This window comes from Leptinotarsa decemlineata, unplaced genomic scaffold (assembly GCF_025532065.1).
Source record: "Leptinotarsa decemlineata unplaced genomic scaffold, Ldec_3_MD MMD2_P_RNA_scaffold_6, whole genome shotgun sequence".
Taxonomy (NCBI): domain Eukaryota; kingdom Metazoa; phylum Arthropoda; class Insecta; order Coleoptera; family Chrysomelidae; genus Leptinotarsa; species Leptinotarsa decemlineata.
This window is the reverse complement of record NW_027412533.1, coordinates 10644386-10666640: the sequence shown is the minus strand read 5'-3', so window position 1 is coordinate 10666640 and position 22255 is coordinate 10644386. Positions and strand designations below refer to the sequence as shown.

Sequence of the window (22255 nt, the reverse complement as noted above, 5' to 3'; positions counted from 1 at the left end):
ACTATATTTGAGAAGGTACAAAAAAACTTTTTTCCAATGACGTCTTATTTTTCTTTGCCTAAAGGAAAATTTTCTCAATGCTCTGATGACAAGTGTTACTAATGATACTAATGATAATCTCAATTACCTAGTTCATCAAAATAGTGATCATCAGGAAAGAAGGAGATCATTTCAGAATACTCAAATTGAATTTCTCTAGAAAGCAAATGAGTGACTGGAGTTATATTAGACATTAGACAATGAAGACTGGGCCTCTAAATCTGAAAAATGACTACTATGAACTGAATGAAGAACAAATGAGTTGTCTGAAACCGTGTTTATTTTTACCGCCAGAATCACCAAACTTGGACCCTGTATATGTTTCTAGTGAAACATACCATTAAACCATTAAACGTCAATTTTAGTGACATTTATGGCATGTTCAAATAGGGTACATTATAAAGAAAAAGATCATCTTATCTAGATGGAGTAAGGTAACAAAACTTTTGTGGTTATACATTTTTCAGAAATGTTATGGAGCTCAGGAATTTACGCCAGACAAATTCTCGGATATAGCGAAAACCGTAGGCACACTGAAAGATATGAACTTCAGAGTCTCTCTTTGGATACACCCTTTCGTTAATAGCGATTGCCAAAATAACTCCAACGAAGGAATTGCTAAAGGTTAGTATAAACCCATACATTTATTCAGTAAGGGAAGTGCGTAACGGGGGCAAGTGCGTTTATCGGCTATATTTATTATTATATGAATCAAATTACAGTTATTCACATGTAGAAAGAGAGAGAGAGAGAGAGAGTTTCCAATCCAAGACGAAAAAGACTTGCTGAGGGTCTTCTGAAGTTGGAGAAATATGGATTTGGTTTGTTCAGAAAGAAAGTACTACAGATCGTTGGGCAGTTCGTTCAGTTTAACAAGATTAAGACATTTTTCAAGGACGGAATTCCCGGTGTTGGTTTCTTGGGTTCGCCAAAAGAAATAGTTCGTTGATAAAAAAGCCACAAAGCGTGTAGGTAGCCCGCAAAAGAAATTGTAATCCATTCATAATTGGCACATAGTTCACATTGTTGGAAAATACAATCAAGTTGTTAAAGTCAGAAAACGAACATAGTAGAATCTGGAACCTGGACGAAACAATTTTTAATGGCAAAAATATTTGGGACCAGTGCCAGTATAAATACATACTTAGTGTGTTTCTTTAGAGTGTTCTTCCTTATACTTACTGCATTTATTTACGGGTACAAAAGAGCTTGCTCTAATATTCCACAATACGCAGACGTTTCAATAAACCAAACCCTTGCTGAAAATTCCACCAAAAGATGTTTGTATTTTTCAATGAAAACAACTCTGAAACCAAGCAACATAACTGAATACGGCGAAAAGCAGTTGAATATAGATTTGTTATGAATTACGCTCTTGCCCCGTAGAAGTTTGAATAAGGTTTCATTATGCTTTTAACTGGCATGTACGCTCTTGCCCCTTTTTGACGGGGAAGTGCGGATTATTGACATGTAGTGAAATATTCTGTTATTATGTGAGTATAAAAGTCAAAACAGGGACAGTGATAACAAATTTTCCGAAACAATACTTACATAATGCTTTATTCACCAGCGATATAACGTATTCCTGTTACACATTGGATATTTATAGGTTTAAAGTCTAACTTTATAAAAACCAATCTGCACTTCCCCTACTCCACCTTATTACTTTTTTAACAACAAACCGTTCTGTTCACTACAAAATGAGATAGATGGAAAGACTGACAATAAATCATACAGCTGCAGTTTCGTAAGAATGTATCATCTTTCCCACCAACCGATTTCCTAGAGTCTTTGGAGTCCACTAGATACTCCCTGGGACAACAAGAGGATTGTTCCGAATTCTTGGGGCTCTTGTTGAATACTCTTCGTGAGCAGGAAAATAGCAGAATCAATACTCCTGACCGCTTTGGATTGAATGATTCCGTACAGTATATCTCGTCTTGTATTTGTAGATCTTTTGCTGCAAAAATTCTCACTAGTTTACTCTGTAGTATATGTTTAAGAAGTAGTAAAAACGTATGTGACTTTCTGACACTTCAACTAGCGCTTCCTAATATGACCTATAACCAATCCGTGCAAAGCTTATTGTTAAATTATGTGAAAATAGAACTTTCAACGGGTGATGATCCACAGTATCGCCAAATATGCGCCAAACAAACTGACTACTATAATACAACAAGTATATCTGAGGCACCAGTTAATCTAATAATAACAGTGATGATCTTCAAACATGACTCAACCTCTGAACAATCTAGCATCTATTATAATCTTCATGCAGTCATTGGTCACTGTGATTCTGGCATCGAATCTGGTCATTATTACGCATTGGTCAAAGACGAAACAGACTGATTTGGGTTTGACGATAGTGGTGTCACTAAATATTCTGGCAATATCATGAACTTATTGGAGCCTCTAGAGACACCCTACATTTCATTCTATGAAAGAGGACATTGGCAGATCAAGATCTTCAGACGATGTGGTGCTGCAGGTTTTTCTGGGTTTTCCTGCCGCTGAAAAAGCAAATGCGCTACTGGAATGAATCAAGTCTCCCGGAGCGCCAATTAATTTTTGTTGTTTTATAATTTCATAATTTGCATTACTTTCTTTTTTTATATATTTAACATAAATCATGATTTCCAAATTAGGAATAATGGATGGAATTGGCCGATACTTGATAAAAATCCACAACGTATTCAAGTAACACGTGTATCATTTCACTAGAACCATGTCTTTGTCGTCGTTTGACGATATTTTTCGCACTCAGGTGTTACTCTAAACTGGAAAGGTGCAAAAACTCAATCTTTTGCTTTCGTTTTGAAATAAGCAGGTATAGTAGATTTCATGGTATATGGTATGAACATTTCACTGGAACCATGCGTTTGTCGCCGCTTGACGATTTTTTCGCTCTCAATTGTCACTCTACCTTGATCTTAACTAGGAAGGTACAACAATTCATTCTTCTGATTTTATTTTGAAATGAGCAGTTCAACTGATGGGAAGATTTGAAGTAGTTAAATCAAATCAGTGCTGGACATTTCGTAAGTTCTTGTACGAAGAATAATATTTTTTCAGAACCACAAGCTACCAATAAAGAGCAAGAATAATAATAAAATGATATGATAGAACTTGATGAAAATCATTATAAAGTATTCAAAAAACTCACTTAAGTGTCCATATCATATATATATATATATATATATATATATATATATATATATATATATATATATATATATATATATATATATATATATATGATAGCATCCTCGATTTTCGACATGAATGGGCAAAACTTCGAGCAGAAAACATTGAAGAGAGGGAGAAGTTAGATTTTTTTCTGAAGATGATGACAAGTGAAAAAATAATCATATTCAGCTGGTTTACAAGTTCCACACCACACTGAACACTTCCATGTTTTAACAAGGACATTTTTTTTAAACCAACATGTATGGAGTTGAAAGATATGAGTGGAATTATACCAAACTAGTAACTCTGCCGTTGCAAGCTTGATGAGTTTTCACTATAAAACATATTTGAAAATATGAGAAGCCTTAACTTTGATACTTAGATAACGTCTTTGTTTTTTGTCAAGCTTTCGGTATAGCACCATACCTCTCCAGGGTAACCAACACGATTTCTTATTGTAAACGGAAACAAACTAACGTGAAAATAATTAAGGATTGGGATTTTTAAAAAAATTCAATTTGATGGAAAATGATCAGTATTTTATTAGTTGTTAATGAATTTGTTGTTCCAGGTTATTTCGTCGCAAATACTGAGGGTATGACAAATGGTAGCTGGTGGAATTCTGAAGATGCGCATCAAATCGATTTCACGAATCCAGAAGCAGTTAAATGGTGGACCAATAGAGTACAAAAATTAAAACATAATCCTAAAATAGAAAGTTTCAAGTTTGACGCTGGTGAAACGGACTACTCTCCCCAAGTGAGCCTTCTCAAACATTGATTCAGTGTGACAAAATTGGCTAACACTTACTGTATTCAAGTGTCACTTCATTGTGGGTCAACGACAAACTGGGAAGCTCCTTGCATAAGGCAAAGAAGGCATTAGAGTCATCACAACGGGGTATTCGGTACTCAAGTAAGCCAGCAATGTAATTAAATTCAACTCTGATCGACATCTTACCAACAGCTTGTTCGTCAATAACCAATCAAAACAACCTAGAAAAAGTGCCAACCATTCAGGAGTGACCACTCTCATGGACACATCACCCCCATACCCTACTACTATTAATACGAGTAAATGCTGAGCTCCCCAGTTAGTCGTTAGTGAGTTCTCGCAGTGAAGTGGTGCTACAAGTTTTTTTCGACCACGGCAAACCAGATCTAATTTTTATCTTTCGAAAGACCATGTTCCTATCCTGTATTGTCAAATTTTCACTTACAAGTTTACTACAGATGTTTCCTCATACAATAGTTTCTTTAGACATTTTCATTTTGTATTGGGCACGCCTCAAGAAGCTGTTGGGTTGTTGTGGCCACACTAACGAGAAATGCCATTAATTATCGCGATAATGGACGGTAACCCTAGGTGTAGCCACGACTTAACGCGATATTTTGACAACGAAAGTAACATTGCCGTTTGGCGTTGGGCGATAGCTCAAGTGGCGGTACATCAAAGAGATTAACGCGAGAATTAATGCGAAAAAGCGGCCACACTACGTCAGTGTCACTGTCAAGTTCCATCTTCCAAGTAAAATTAACGCAGTTTTCATCGCCAATCATGGGCATTCACGTTGACCGTATAAAGTGTAGCCACCCACTTTAGCGCGTTAAAAATTATCAGCTATAATATCCCAAGGACATTGATAACTAACGAAATAATTTCATCACAGTTTTCGAAAGCACGTTATTTGGTAACATCCCGACGCCGAAGACGGAGGGATGTTACCTAAAATAACGTGCTTGAGGAAGTTGTGATAAAATTATGAGTTATTTATCAATGTTCGAGGGATATTCGGTGAGAAAATTTTTTGCAATTCGAACAAAATTATTTATTGAACACACAGTTATTAAAAGAACAATTCGTATTATGATATTCCATTGATCTTGCTGTATTTGCCTCGGTTACTGCATAGGTGTTTCCACGCATACTATTGATTATTTGGTTATGATGTTCCTGATCAAAATTCAAATAAGGTTTTATGGAATTTCCATTATTGTGCCCAGTAATTTTCAACAATTGCTGTTCTTGAACTCCACTCTTAGCTAGAATTCATATTTTCTGGCGTCACAAAACTCCATAAATATTTTCCAAGTGTATTTTTTACTATTGACAGTATTTTTTGGTGTATTTTCTTCAATGATTTTGTCAATTGCCGCATTATTTTGAACACCAAAGCGAGGAAGTGACATTTTCGAAATAAATTGAATTACTGAAATGTCAAACAACTTTATTGTGTTGGTTGCTTAGCAATGTCATGACATAAGTGATAACTACCCGTGAAAACTATCCATGGGTAGTTATCAGTGTAATGATGGTTTCATTGGTTATTTCGACACACATGACTAGAAATAGACAAATTTGATAGGATAATTTTTTTGGCAAAAAATTTTCGCGATAATAATCGCGATAATGGGCATTGACGTTAGCCGCTAGTGTGGCCCCAGTTTAATGAAACGCATGTAACGGTCTTATAAACTGCAGAAACCTGTATTATAAAATCGTGGAATGAATATGGAATTGAAGATGGTATATTTTTAGCAGAGATTGATTTTTGAAAAAGAAAGGGTTTTTTGTGTAATTCAGTACTCATATAAAAGGGGTTGTTTTGAAGATATTTTATCTTTAGTGTAATTCAGTAACTTTTCAAGGTGAACTTTTCAGTTTGCCCTTCACTATACTTCAGCAGATTCCCAAAGAAAACAGTAGAAAATATGTGAAAATAGTTTTTTTTCGAAATGGCTTTTAATTGTAGTTTTTGTCTGAACATTACGTATTTGCATGATTTTCACATCTTTATACAGAGTTTATTTTGAAATTAAATTTTTTTCCCATTTTTAAGATTCCCACATTTTTTTGTGTGAAGATGGAAAAGTAGAAAGTCAAATTTTTTTCCCCAAAATATGGAATGTTTTAAACATATGTGATCAACACATATAGTGAGAAGACATTTGAAGGCTGGCTGTGAATCAAATTATCTAAAAGAACAATTTAGTTGGGCCAGTTTCAACACACTTACACTGTAGAATAATGGACTGACACCTATTAGAAAACAACTACTTCCCTGGCTAATACCACGAAGGGCGTTGGATTATATCCGACCGGGGTAGAAAATCGATTCTAGTAGTTGAATCGCCAACATCATATGCAGGAATTGCTTCTGTGAAGAATCCTGCACCACCTGTCGGATATAATCCAATGCCCTCCGTGGTATTAATCCGGGGAGTGGTTGTTTTTTGATAGGTGCCAGTCCATTAACCTACAATGTGGGTGAGTTGAGACTGGCCTGAAAGAATTGATCGTTTAGACAATTTGATATGTGATCAAATTCGTTATTTCAATATAATAAAACCTATAGTACAAAATGAAAACTTCTTTTACATAAATATCGAATTTATTGTTATTATTGTTCAATGTTCAACCACGTTCAATTCCAGCCCGCAGTTTACAAGAATGTTGACGAAGAGTTCATACCCAATATTTTCACTGAAATGTACGTGAGGACATGTGCCAGATTTGGAGATCTCGTTGAAGTGAGATCAGCTTGGAGGTAAATTTAATCTCATCTAACTGAAAATAATTACCTATCAGAATAGGAAGAAATTGAAACTTTAGGTACCCAAATCCGTTTTCTTTTCAGAACACAAGATTTGCCCATATTTGTCAGAATGCTTGACAAGGATACTTCTTGGACAATGGACAATGGATTACCTACACTCATTACCACTCTCCTACAATTGAATATGAATGGATATACGATGTTAGTATCAAAACAATGACAGAAAATTAACTCTGAAAAAGAGTGTTATGTCAACTTATCTAAATTTATAACTATTTTAGGGTTTTACCAGATATGATAGGTGGAAATGGGTATAGCGGCCAAGTTCCCACAGCTGAATTGATTGTTCGTTGGACCCAAGCAAATACGTTCATGCCAGCTATGCAGTTCAGTTATTTACCTTGGGATATTACCAGCACTGAAGTGAGTTTTCACAAGTTAGTAAAATTTAGATCTAAATAAATTTCTATTCGATTAATTGAACCTTTAGGAAGGATTCCTAAATATTGGCTTCTAAAAATGATTCTGTAATTTTTACCACCGTAAAGTGCATTTTCTCACATTCACATATTATCCCACCCGTGTCTCTCGGGAGGGATAATATGAATTTTGCAATTCATTTTTTGAATTTATTGCAATTTTGGAATTTTTCGTATTGAGAAAGGTATATCCTTGAATGGATTTTTTAGAAGTTAGTAATATTCCGTTATTATAACCGTGCATATTCAACACCAATTATTCCAATTTTTGTAACAATTAGAATTTAATTTAAACTATATATTTGAGCGTACTGACATCAAACCGGGAAATGAAGAATGATTTTGGTGAGTCATTTCTTACAGTATGGTGCTTCCATTGGTAGAATAATCAACAAGTTCAAAAACATGAAAAATAGAGATAAAGGTCCTAAAAATATGAGCGATAGCTCATTCGATTCGGAATCACCTATAGAGAAATGTTTTTGAAGAATTTTGCTGTAGGTAAAAAATTGCAATTGTTATTAACAAAATAAGAGTTAATAACTCAAAAAATATTATTATTTAAGCAATTTTGAAAAAAGCTCTTTATGCTTTGAAAAAGCATAAATAATGGGATAAAAGGTATACATATTTGGCCTATAAATTTTAAACTTCGTGGAGCCCTTTTGATATATATATATATATATATATATATATATATATTATTATATATATATAAATATAATATATATATATATATATATATATATATATATATATATATATAACAGAATAATTAGTGACTGGATTAACTATAAATCGATTTAATTCGTGAGGTTGCAGTCAATAGCTGGGCTGTTACAAAGAAAACTCTTTGTTATATGTCAAGCTTTCGGTATATTTCACACCTTCGTCAGGACAACTACAATAATAAGATTATATATCTTGTAAAAAATTGACACCAAAATTAATTAATGTATTCCGAAATAATAACCTCAAAATATCTAAAACAAATGTCACTTCTATATCTAAATTATACAGTAAAGTAAAAGCTCCAATTTAAAATAAACAAAAATCCAATTTAGTATACAAAATTTCTTGTATGGATTGTTCTAAAACATATAAAGGACAAACATCTAGACCTCTAAGTAGTCGCATCACTTCCCATAAGAGCGACTGTAGACGAAATGTTAATTCGGTGCATTAACAGAACATGTTAATTGGGAGGATCATAAAATGAATTTTGAAAATCCAAATACTTTAGATAGAGAAACCAATACAACTAAAAGAATATTTTTGGAAATGATACATATTAATAACGAAGAACATTCAATGAATAAACGAACTGATATTGATAGTCTTAGCAAAATTTACACGTACCTACTGAAATATGATAAAGAAAATAAAAAATCTAGTAATTCGAGTATCATTCAGAATTTTCCCACTTGACATTGTCAGCCAAAATTTTTATCAACTGTCATTTATTAATGTTTTTCTATCTGTTTCTGAACCATTTTATATTTTATTCTCACGTTAGTAAGTTCTCCATATTTATATATTTATATATATATATATATATATATATATATATTATATAATATATATATATATATATATATATATATATATATATATATATATATATATATATATATATATATCAAACACCCCTGTTTGGAGTTTTTCATTTTTGATTTATATCATGCACACTCGATAAAATCTCTATTTATATATATATATATATATATATATATATATATATATATATATATATATATATATATATATATATATATACTTCATACGATCCTGGGATGAAAGGTTCATAAAAATTTATTAATTTGTTAATTATGATTTTTTATAACTATTGCAAAATGAAATTTCGCTAGATATGATTATGATTAAGAAACAATTTCTCTTAATTTTAATTTTTAATTGTTCAAAATCGATTTTTGTATATTTTGATTGTTTAAATAATCAGTTAAGAAATAAATTTGCTTTTTAAAATCATAATTCACACTTTTAAATTGTTAAATACTTAAATGATGCAACTAATTTTCCTCCATTTCCACTATTTTAATATTAACATATGTCACAAAAAGGATTTGAAGCTTTATAACTTCTATTTATTACATGCGAGCCGTTTCGATAACTGGCTATGGTATCATATTCATGGCTCTACTTTGAGTAGAGCTCTACTTTGTATGGCTCTACTTTGAGTAGAGCTATACGAATTGTTACATTTCCTTTATGGATGATGTCGGAGAAAAAAAACTTTCTGTTGATATAAAAAAATCATAAAGTGACCACGATTTAACTGCCATACTTATAGAAATAGTTTTTCGAATATTGAAAAATCCTCAAATGTTTGAGGGAAGTATGACGGGTATTTTAGACCGTCGGAATGGTATGTATGGCATGTAGCGATTCTCAAACAAGATAATAAGTATGTGATGAAATCGGCCGATTTTGATGAACATCGATAAAGTATCCAAGAAACACTTCATAGTGAGAGATTCACTAAGTAAATCTCACTTTATTGTGAGATGTTCACTAAGTGAAAATTTCTCAATGAAGTGTTTCTTGAATATGTATAGTTGATGAATGAAGTTTTGTCCACCTTGTTCATGCATCTACACTGAAATGATCCTCACCAGAAAACCAAGTTCATTCAACGACAGAAATCCTTTCTTCACATAGCTATTTGCAAGGCTTTCTCAACTGAGAAATTCAATTTGTTTGGTGAATTTCGGGTTGAGTATGTACATCTATGTAGTATACAATACTTTTACAGTATTTTTCATCATTTATACTTCTACAACATAGACAGGTGAATACAAACGTCTGCGGAACTAATTGTGGTTTCTAGTCGGGTACACATTCCGTTTATCTGAGCTGAGCCGTTTTTTTGAGGTTTTCTGAGCCATCGGATTTACTCAGAGACATCTTCTTGACAGTATTTAAGAATTCAGGTGCCGATTCCATTTTTGGAATGAAAAAGAAAAATGAGCCTGTTATCAGTAATCCATTTCCATGTTTTATTATCAGTATATTAAGTTTTATCAAGATTTGTTTGAATGACTGTATATTAATTTATTTCATGAGGCTAAAAACTTCCATCGTGTGCATTTTATGAATGATAGTGCCTTATTCAATTTATTTTTGAAACAGTTTTCGAGTTTCATTATATTAGTTTAAATAGCCAAAAAAAACTTTCTTTTCCCAACGAATACAAGAAACTAATAATAGGCAGTTTATAAGGAATGTGTGTGGAGAAAATGCCCAATAAGAAGTTACCGACAACATCGAATTGGATGATGGGTCTATCATAGAAAAAATGGAGTTTGCCGATAATTTCAAAAAGCATCATAGCGAATTGGGAAAAACTGGCAAACGAAATACCTGAATTACAAAATTATAGAATTGAGTCTTTCAATCTGAAACACACAATGCACCTTTACCCCACAAACGAACTCGAGTTTATGGAAATAATAAAAAAATTAAAATAAAAAAAGTCACCCCGGTATGATAACTACCAATCGGAAACTTTGAAAGAAGTAGCCAATGACATAAGGTCACCACTAACATTCTTATGTAACAAATGGTTCGATTCCGGATGCTTTCCAAAGATATCAAAATATGGAATAATAAAACCACAGTATAAAAATGGGGAAAATGAAAAATATGTAATTATAGACTAAATTCCTTACTTTCCAATATTTCGAAGATTTTAAAAATTAGACTAACTAATTTTTTGAATATATTCAGTGTATTGTCGGAATATCAGTACGGCTTTAGAGAAGGCAGGTCAGCCGAGTACGCCATTTATACACTAACTTCAATCATGAATACTGCTTTGGATGGGAAAATACCAATTCTTGGTATATTTATAAACCTTTCCAAAGCTTTTGACACCGTTTGTCACAAAAATACTTTGGGAAAACTAAATAATTATGGCATCCGAGGGAAGACATTACGACCTTCTGTCCTGTTTATTTATCAGAGCGTGAACGGAGTGTGGAACTTGATGGTGTTCTTAAGTATGCCCAGAACTGTAACTTATGGCGTTCATCAAGGTACTGGACTAGGGCCACTTCTCTTTACTATCTATATGAATAGTTCGTTTTCCCTAAATACCTCTGGGCAATATTATGTTTGGCATGTTTAGCAATATTATAAATTGCAAATGAGTAATACAAGTGTGAAATTTAACTCACATATGTCTCTTATTGAAAATTTAACCTACATGCGACCTCAATGAAAACCCCAAATATATTTTACTCGGCGATGTGTCACTATATCATATCACATACAAACAGTCTAAACTGCTTCTGTGATTTTTCTGTTCATTTGTTCTCTTGTATCTGTTATATTATTTGTAATATTCATTCAGTCATACATCTTTATTATTATTATTCATTATATTATTATTACTGAATTAAAGTGGCTTCACGGAGTCCTATTTATTTCTGACAGAAATTACACTAGGTAACCTTCTTGTCTAGAAATACAATAAAAATGAAGACGTGCTCTCCAAGTATGAATAATAATTAATAAGAAACTGCTTTTATTTATACACCCCGAAATCACCAAACTCTGACCCTTCTAGTGAAAAATATATTTTACCATCTCTAACGAGTTAGCTACAGCTGATTGATTTTTATTTCATGGTTGATTAACTTTTAAAAATAGAGGCTTAGAACTTTATGTGTTAGAAATCACACGCACAAGTTTCTTAACTTCTGAGAGTTGTCGTTTGTATGGGGGCGACAGCTGATTAACGAAAAAACAGATTTTAAACAGACTTTTTTTATGTTTCATTTCACTGATATTACAGATTAGTTGAGATGGTAATTTTTACAGATCTGTTCTTTTCCAATTATTAATCAATACTTTGTTTTTCAAAGTAGAAAGAAATCACAAAGGCACTTGATTAAATCTTTGTTTCTATATGAGTATTTTATTTGAAAGGATTATATTTTTAGGAGTGACTTATTTTTGGGAAAGAAAGTTTTTGGCTTTCTACTACTTCATCTTGATATAGAAAAATTTGGGAATCTTCCAAAGAAAGAAAGGAAGTAATCAATTTTGAAAGAAGTAACTATATACATAGATGTGTAGATCATGCAAAGGCACAAATTTGGAAGAAAAAGCCTTCCTAAAACAGCTACTTTCATATAAACATTGACATACACGACATATATCAAGATGGAGTAGTAGAAAGCCAAACACTTTCTTTCCCAATGAATATTTCCTTTCAAATTTGGCTTTCCAGGGAAACAAACATATGATTGAACTGACAGACCCTTGATAAAAATCCATTATAACGTATTCAAAAAAAGTTTTATTGTTGGATTTCCACTTGAAAATTTACAAAACCGCGGTTTTGTAAACTTTCAAGTGAAAATCTCACATTGCAGTGTGTTTTTTGAATAGAGAATGCAAACTTCACATTTTATTTTTGAAATAATCAATAAGAGGTTCTACAAACGTTCACTGAGGTCACAATACATGTTGGGTTTTTGACCTGTCGATATATCAAGTGCTTATTACAACCATGTTCTCGAGATGACTGTCCATCATTCACTTTTCACTTACCTATTTGTGACTCAAACCTTGCGTAAGAAGTTATTCGAAAAATCAATTGATTTTATAGCAATTATAATAGAATACTTAATATCATTTACGTGGAACCCGAATGAATATATCATAATGAAGTAGATAAATTGCAAACGAAGATTCAAAATGAGTTTTTCTCTTAGCTAGTAATCGTCTACCTGAGCACACCAACTCCGGAATTTGAAACTCCAAGCTGATAATTGACGAGGTCTTACCTATTAACGTACGATTTGCAACAAAAATATATCAATTTGTTTTTTTTTTCAGTTTGATGCTCCGGCTTTAGTAAAGAAATTCGTGAATTTACATAAGCACTATTCCAGTGTTATAATAGACGCTATGAAAGAATGTATTCGTAGTGGAGCACCGGTAAACCCGCCTATATGGTGGATTGATCCTACTGATCCAGAAGCATTAGCTTGTAACGATGGTAAGTTCAATTTTAGTAAAGTTTTTCGGCATATCAATAATGAAAGAACAACAAATAATTATGAAAATTCTTTCAAAAAGATGTCCACATGATTTTTTCTATATACAAAGAACAGAAAGAAATAATTACTCTCCTCTACGGATATCAAATTACACAAAATTCAGTTTTTCTTCCTCAATGTTTACAAATGATATTCACATTGACGAATGAAACAGCCACCATTTAAGGAAAACGAAAGACAGTAAATATATAAAAGTACCCAATATCGAATTTTATTTGCAAAAATCATTTTTAATATGGAGGATACAAGAAGAAAAAACATTGTTACTGGTAAATATTTTTCAAGGTTTTTCAAATAAAAAAAATTAAAATAGAGGACAGGTAAATACATATTTCATTTACTGCAAATGAATCTAGTTTATTGACATGTTGTTATAGCAAATGAACATAATCCATTTGAAGATGAATATTTCATTAATTTGTAGTACGCAAATATTTCAAAATTATAGCAAAGAAATTTTCCTTACTGACGAATAAATATTAAATTTTCCATCAATACCTTTCAATTTGGGATGAAAGGTTGGCTGGTAATATTTATTACTTTGTTTCAAAATTAATATTGATGATAGCTGTTTACCTTACCATGAAGTTGATAATTTTTTACTCTAGTGTAAATGATGATAACGAGTGGACATGTCATTCGTTTATTCAGAGAAGCATTCATTATTAAATATATATATATATATATATATATATATATATATATATATATATATATATATATATATATATATATATATATATATATAGTATGATATCACTGACGTCAGATATTGCAAGACTAGCGAACCGTCCCATGGAGAAACAGTGATGAAAATACAATTTATTTTCAATTGGCGCCCCTTTTGTCCCGCGGCTGGCGCCCCAGTTGGAATATTTGAAAACCCTTTCTTATTGCACACCACAATATAGAACGAACCCAAATAAAAAATTTCAGTCTCCGAATATATAGCGGTATGAAGAAACAGTGATGAAAAGAAAATTTTCATATGTAAACGCGTCCCTTTTTCCCCCACGGGGGCTCCCCAGTTGGAATATGAGTATAGATTGATTGATATCTTGATGAATGAGTATATGTTTGTTCAGCGCTCTCTAACAAAGAATTATGAAAATAATATGGCCAGAGATGGCTTTCAGTATACACCGATGTTTCGCCTCAAAGCTGGGATTAAATCAAATAGGTGAATGAATGTCATTACGATGTCATCGATGACATAAGCAGATCAAGCTTATTCCGTGATATTAAAAAATCTTAATTCATGAATAAAGTGTGTGTATTTCCTATAATGTTATCAAATTTGATACTGAAGAGCCTCAGGGCAAGTGTCTTAAGGCGAAACATCGGTGTATACCAGTGAGGATGGCAGTGTTCTATGTAAGTGCAATTTGTTACCATTCATTCAAAGTAGAACTCATGTGAATGATATCTGATTCTTATTCCACAACGAATGTTTGAAATATGAACTGAGTAGAGAAAAGTATCTTCTGTATAATTCAGTGTTCATAAAGAAGTATTTGTTTCGAAAGAATTTTTTCTTTCGTATAATTCAATGTTTATATGAAAGTAGCTGTTTCGGAAGGACTTTCTTTCAGTTTGTGTCTGAAAGTTACTTCTTTGCATGATCTACACATTCATGTATCGAGTTACTTCCTTCCTCTCTTTGGAAGACTCCCTCATCCTTCTTTTTTTCTATCAAGATAGTAGTAGAAAGCCAAAAACTTTTTTCCATAAAATGTATATTTTTAGTTTATGTGCATGTTTTTCAAACCCATTTAGTAAAAAATTGACTGATCTGACAACAACCTCTTCTCTGAATAAACTATTGGAACATCCATTGGCTATTATCAATTAGCACTAGAAGAAAAAACACACCTACTCATGTGATACGGCAAACGAATACTCTTAACAAATATACCAAGCAAACTTTATTTTGCTTCAAATTGAAAGGTAAAATGGGAAATGAGATGTTCATTTACCATCAAAGACAATGAAAAATAAAACTGAAACATCTGACGAAGAATAAAACCAAAACAAGCAATATCCAAAAATGCGATACTTTTCTCGACGCGTGTTTTACCAACCGATTTGGCGTCTTCTGGAGACGAAGAAAATTAATTCCTAACTATAAAATTCCTAATTTATATCTAACAAGAAACACTTTCACTTTCGGATACGCATTAATGATTTCGGATAGAAATTTGCGAGAAATTTTCTCGTGAAAGTTTCTACAGATTTCATCAGTGTGATTCATAAAAAGGAATTCAATGGGCTGTTTGGAATGAGACCGTTATCACTGTTCATAGTTCTCATGCCACACTTTGCTTCCTCCAAACTTTCGAAAGCATCAAAAAATCTAGTGTCATGCACCGATCTCACGAATTTCAGTCAGTTTTCATTTATTCTATCCGTTCTCCAAGACGTGTTGGGCGACACTAGATATTTGAGTTCTTCGAAATCGGATATGTACTGCGTGTTCTTTGAAACAAGTCCTAATGGCTCTCGTTTCGTTTGACCGCTTCATATTTGTCACAGTCCTTACAGTTCATTTCATATATCCCCGACTTTTCATTTTCCAACATTTTGTCTAGTTTGAAAATTCGATTTAATTCGTTAGTGTCTCTTGGTTCATATGGAAGGACAATAAATTTTGAAACCATTTCTTTTTGGAAAGTCGAATATTTATGAAGATTCTCCCCAAATTTACGTTTCTTAATCAACTCATTGAAGAATACGCATTGATCCCAGCTATGCCCCTGGAAATTTTATTTAATATCGTACCTTTTTCCGAAGTACGTTCTCAAGGAGAACGTAACAAGCCTATGAACAAGAAAGTTTAAACCTGCCATTCTGTGTTGTACTGGTATTCTTCCTGTAAACATCAAATTCTACAGCCTGGTCAATTCCAATCACCAGGACATCCAAAAATGGCAACTCTTCGTTATTTTCAATTCCATATGTGAACTTGATATTTGGGGTTCTGTTGTTAAAAGTTGAAACAAAGTCCTCTCCCTTTGATTTCTTTGTATCAATAACCGCAGTTGTTGAACTGTAAGCAATTCTGTTCCATGCAGATTTTTGTTATTCATATATAGTCTTCGATTACTTTTCCACTGAGACCGTTGACCTACAGAAGATCCCTCAAATATTCAATAGTTTTTAGTATGGGGACACTTGGAAACAACGAAGACATGATACTACATGAAATGATACTAAAATCTCCTCATCTCGCAACTCCCACCCTCAATCTTCTCTATGGAATCATATGAATTGACAACACTCAAACTTAGTTGTGTGATTGAGAAACTTTCAAACTGTTTGTTCAGTCATTTATCAAATTCATAAGTCGGAGAATGTATGGCGGAGACCATTACAACGACTTACCAGACTTGTGAATTTTTGATAGATCGTATATTTTAGGAACTGTAGGATTTAAAACCTGTAGACTCCTGTTTAAAGCCGGTGTGTTCCAATTTTGACATTTCTCGTGTGTGTTTTTCACTTCTGAAACCATTTTAGGCAATAGGTTCCTAGGAAATTTATTAAAGGACCATTCTCGATTATATTATCAATTATCTCAAAATAATCTGACTTGTCCAATATAAAAACCGTATTGCCTTTGTCTGCTTTCAGATAGAAAACATCTTTCGTCTCCAATCTTCGATGATCTTTGCTGCTGAGTTGAATTTTCAACACTGACCATAACATCTTCGAAGACTCTGCTCGGCCCAAACCAAATTTCAAACCCTTATATAATAGATCAAGTTTTTCCTTATCAAAAGACTGACTAGAAATATTCTCAACAATGTTGATAACTTTCTTTGAAACTGCTCGTTTCTTTAGCCGATTTTTTGTTCGTTTTCTCAACTCTTTTTTCTGTTGAAAAGGGCAATTTTCTTATTGAATTTTGATTCAATTACTATGAACATTTGTCTTATTTCCGTCTGACGAAGTTCAATACTTTCTCCGCAATGGAAGAGTTTTCTGGAATATTAACCTGGAAAAACAGATTTACGACGAAGACATTTTTTCAAAAACCAAATATCTACGCCTACTAACCTAATCTTAGTAGTGAACTTATGATACAAATTTAGTTCCGCTGACCTGGTAGCCATCCGTAATAAAAGGTAAAACTGGAACCGCTGGCGTTTATTCTTCGCCAGAGTTTCCAATTTTACCTTTTATTAGGGATGACTACCAGGTCAAAAAAACTGAATTTGTATCTAAAGCTCTCACCATTATATAAAACACAAAATGGCAGGTCTAAACTTTTCTGTTGATAGGCTTGTTACGGTCCCCTTAAGTAAAGTACGATATGGGGAAAAATACTATCAGGGACATAGCTAATATCAATAGTTATTTCTCAAATATTGTTGACAAGTTAATTAGGAAACCTAAATTTGGTGGGAATCTTCGTAAATATTCGATTTTTCGAAAAGACATGGATTCAAAGTTCGTTGCACTTCCGTATGAACCAAGATATTAAAAAAAAATTTAACTTGAACGTGACCTTTAAAACTTCTTGTTGACTTCAACAAATGTAATAGGTATAGTTGAAGTAATCTTTATTGTGAACACTCAAAGCTATCGGCGCCCTCAAAGGCCAAAAAAACCAGTACAAAGAGATAAAGCCGCTGCCAGCTAGTCCACGTGGACTGAAGAATTGACGGTTCGTATTGGATGTTTTTTACTAACCGAGTTTTATGATTGGCTGAAGAGTCATAAAATTAAATTTTGAAGTCATGTTACGGTGACGAATAGAATGCGAGCCGCCGTATTGTCAATGTTCAGTTCAGGAACTGATCGCGATTTGAGTGTTGAAATTCGATATTGATAGTTATAATTACTTAAAATTTGTGTTATCTGTTTAAAATGTGGCGTGCTTGGACAAGTACTAATAGTAAACGCGAGTGTGATAACAACGCAGACTTTTTCCATCAGGGTAGTGATTCCAATAGCACTGGTAAACAATGCGAAAAAGAGATACCAGTGAATAAGATTCGGATGCATTCTAATATTGAAACACAGAGAGTATGTTTCAATGTATATAGGAATCTACATCTCAAGTTTGGTTCTTTGAAATTATGTGGAAAAAAACTTGAGGATCCCAAATTTGGATGCGAGTAGTGTAATAGTTCTTGACAACACTTCTTATCATTCGCGACAGCTCATCAAAGTACCGAATAAAAATTCGAAGAAAGATGAGATACAAAGTTTTTTAATGAATAACAATTTGTATTTTGAAAATAACTGTTTAAAAAATCAACTACTTGAAGTTGTACAGACAAAAACATTTGAAAAAGTGATTGCCCTTGAGAGTATTGCTGAAAAGTATGGACACACCATACTGAGACTTCCCACTTATTTTTGTGTTTTCAATCCCATCGAGTTGATTTGGGGAAAATTGAAACAAAGCATCAGGCGTAACAATAATTTTCCCAAATTTGATAAGAAGGTACTAGAGCTAGTTAAAGAGCAGAAAAGGATTAAAAAAGTAATTTCAGTTGAAAAATACTATATGGAGATTGGACACTTCCATATTTATGGTGAAAATAAATTTGGTTTAAATGACGACAGTGATAGTGAAACAGAGAATATGGAAGAGGAATTATCAGAAGCTTTCGATAAAGTTAGTGAAGTGTTTTTGAAGCAATCGATTGTATATGTATATATATATATATATATATATATATATATATATATATATATATATATATATATATATATATATATAATCGAGAAAGGTTAATGCAGTCAAGCTGCTGGAAAATAATTCCATGGAAATCAAAAGATAAATAGATTAGTACTTTTTGATCATTCCCATATTGATTTCAATTTAAGAGCCACCGGTATACAGCTGTTTCAGCCTATTGGGCTGAAATATATATATATATATATATATATATATATATATATATATATATATATATATATATATATATATATATATATATATACGACTGGCTTATATAACAATAGGTTATTTTTGAGTGGGTATTTCATATATATATATATAAAATTATTTTCCAGCAGCTTAACTGCATTAACCTTTCTAGGGGGTGGAAACACCCCCCTAAAATTTGAAGTTGTAAATCGATTTTAATAATTTTTTTTTTAAATGTCAAGTACTAAAAGGTCTACCTTGGGACAAAATTTGGAATGTTTATTAAAGTTTCAGGGCATACTACGATATTTTTTTCTTAGTTGAACAGATATAGCCATGAGAATATTTTTTTTTATGATTTCAACAATAAAGTGCCGCCAGATGAAAAGAAAACAAATAGCGTAAATATTTTTAATGAAAATAACGGAATTACATTCACACAATTCAACTAACAATGAAGCAAAAAATTTTAATAAACGTAACTAATAACTAATTATTGAAATGTTTCGATTCAGTGCAACAATTAAATCTAACTCATATTCTAGTAGCCTCTACTAATTCACCACGTATTTCGATACATGTGTCGTAGCGCTTACGAATGTTTCTGATTACGTTCATTAGTTCTTGAGGGCTAATATCTGCACATACCTGTCGAATTCTTGCACGAAGTTCATTTCTATCTCTTGAGCAGTTTTTGTAAACCTTTTGTGTGAGAAGTCCCCAGAGAAAAAAGTCCAAAACTGTGAGGTCTGGAGATCTGGTTGGCCACTCTATAAACGGACTACCACGGCCTATCCATCGGTTTGGAAAATGTTCGTTAAGCCTCACAGCTCTGGCATAATGAATTGAACACTCATCTAACTGGACAATTAAATTTGATCGTTCATTGATTGGCAGCTCGTGAATAGCATCCCAAAACTCTGTGTTAAAAATTCTAGAAACCTCTGCGGATTAATGTTTTCCTCAAAAAAGAAAGGACCAATAATTCGTTCGTTCAATATCCACACCAGACGTTGATTTTTTGGAAATACTGGCTTTTAGAGTTTATTACCCAGTTAGGATTATCCGCTGCCCAATAGCGACAATTCTGTGATTACACTACTCCATTTGTAGTGAAAGTGGCTTCGTCGGTATATAAAATATATTTTAGGAAATTTCTATTGTTTAAATATTCCCCTTGGGCCCATAAACAATATTCCAAGCGTCTTGCTTCGCCGCCTTCTTGAAGTGTGTGTGAAAATTTTGGCTTGAAAGGTTTAATATTCTTCGCCTTGAGAAATCTCCGAATAGTTTCTCGTGGAATATTCAAATATAAAGTGGCATTCCTTATACTGGCGTTAGGATTATTTCCGAAATAATCTAAAATGATTTGATCATTCCTGTCATTCCTGTTTCGTCTTTGTACAGGATTACTTTTTAACATCATTTTTGATACTGCACCAGTTTCATTGAATACCTATTTTATTTATTTTATTTACCGTACCGCAGCTAATACGAGGACGATCTGGATGTATCTCATTAAATACTCTACAAACCTCTCTAACACTTCTAACATCATCTCCCGAAAGGCGTACAATTTCAATTTTCTCTCTTACGCTCAATCTTGCAGCCATGACACAAATTAAGGTGAATATTGTTGACAATAGTGCACTTAAATCTTTCACAAGTGTCAAACTGTAATATCATTTCCATGGCAACTAAGATTTAAATTGAAATATTAGGTCTTAGTTTTAGTTAATTTGCATGAAAACTTGAATGTAATTCCGTTATTTTCATTAAAAATATTTACGCCTTTTTTTTTCATCTGGTGGCACTTCATTGTTGAAATCATTGTACTGGTATAGCAAATAATGTGGAACAATAACAAATTGAGAAATAAACAATATTCTAATTAGAACACCTAATACGTGCCAGGACAGCTCTTTTCGATGTATGCCGATCTTATGTTATTAAAACATTATGTAACATTGAGATAGGGAAGGATTACGACGAGGATCATGTAATTGAAACAAGGTAGATCAATTTGAGTTATTCTGAATAGAGGAAGTTTTTCTACGAAGTCGTTTCATTCCGTTCCTTATAAATGAACCTGAAGTGAGTTTATTACATGGCGATCATGCCAGGATGATTCCAGGATTACCACGTATGTTATTAACGGGTAGATACTGAGAAATAGAGACGAGTTGCATTTGACATCTTCCAACATGGGATCCACAGAGAGTAAAGAAGAAGTAATCATAAGCCAAGCCGGGAACAGTGGTGGAGTTTCAGCTAGCAATGGGTTCTCCGTTTCCGAAGTACTAGGCATAGTAGCTTTCGCCTGTTTCATTTTGGCACTCGGCGCATTTCTAATAAAGAGGTGCCAGAAATCATTAGAAAAGAAGATAAGAAGAGAGATAACGAGGAGTCAGGAGTTGGTATAGGCGTAAGGAGTGAGAAGAAAACGAATTTCATGGGTGGTTCACGCATTCCAAAGTGAAAACCAACAACAAGTAGAGTGGAAATTGGATGACACATGGAAAGACATTTTAAGGTCGTATTTATTTAGTATAAGTTTGTGTATCAATATATCGATTTATTTTCGTCTTTAGCGTAGCAAATGAGCATCATAGACTTATTTAGATACTCGTTTGAAGAACTCAAAGTTTTTAATAGGAATTTAAATAAAGATAGCAAAGAGAGGCGAGTCGATCTAAAAGCTATAAATCGCAAGTTTGAAGAATTAAATAGGATTGAATCAGAGTTAAATGAAGTGAAAAATAAATTCAATGCGGGCCCTAAAGATGCAGATATAATTCAAAAAGTTAAGTTATATGTTGAATCTTCAAACAAATTATTAGTCGATATTCGAAATACCTTAGAGACTAGATTAGCTAATATTACAGAAATTACTAGAAGTTTTACAATAATGGGTGAAAAATTTGATCTCAGAATAGCGTCAAGCTTATTGCCTATAACCGACAATTCGGAGGAATCTGTAAAACAGTTAATAGATGCCATTGAATTATACGATAGTCTTTTAGAC

The 22255-nt window shown here is 32.8% G+C and overlaps 1 protein-coding gene across 2 annotated transcripts in view; it reads left to right on the top strand.

Annotated features, from left to right (window-relative positions):
• Window positions 1–22255, top strand: part of LOC111515974 (myogenesis-regulating glycosidase) — a 55411-nt gene that overhangs the window by 19532 nt on the left and 13624 nt on the right. For both annotated transcript variants that reach the window (XM_074169940.1, XM_074169941.1), the window contains exons 5-10: window positions 507–663; window positions 3797–3984; window positions 6660–6772; window positions 6863–6982; window positions 7063–7204; window positions 13126–13288. In XM_074169940.1, the coding sequence (XP_074026041.1) occupies window positions 507–663; window positions 3797–3984; window positions 6660–6772; window positions 6863–6982; window positions 7063–7204; window positions 13126–13288 (883 nt within the window). The remainder of the gene's footprint in view (window positions 1–506; window positions 664–3796; window positions 3985–6659; window positions 6773–6862; window positions 6983–7062; window positions 7205–13125; window positions 13289–22255) is intronic.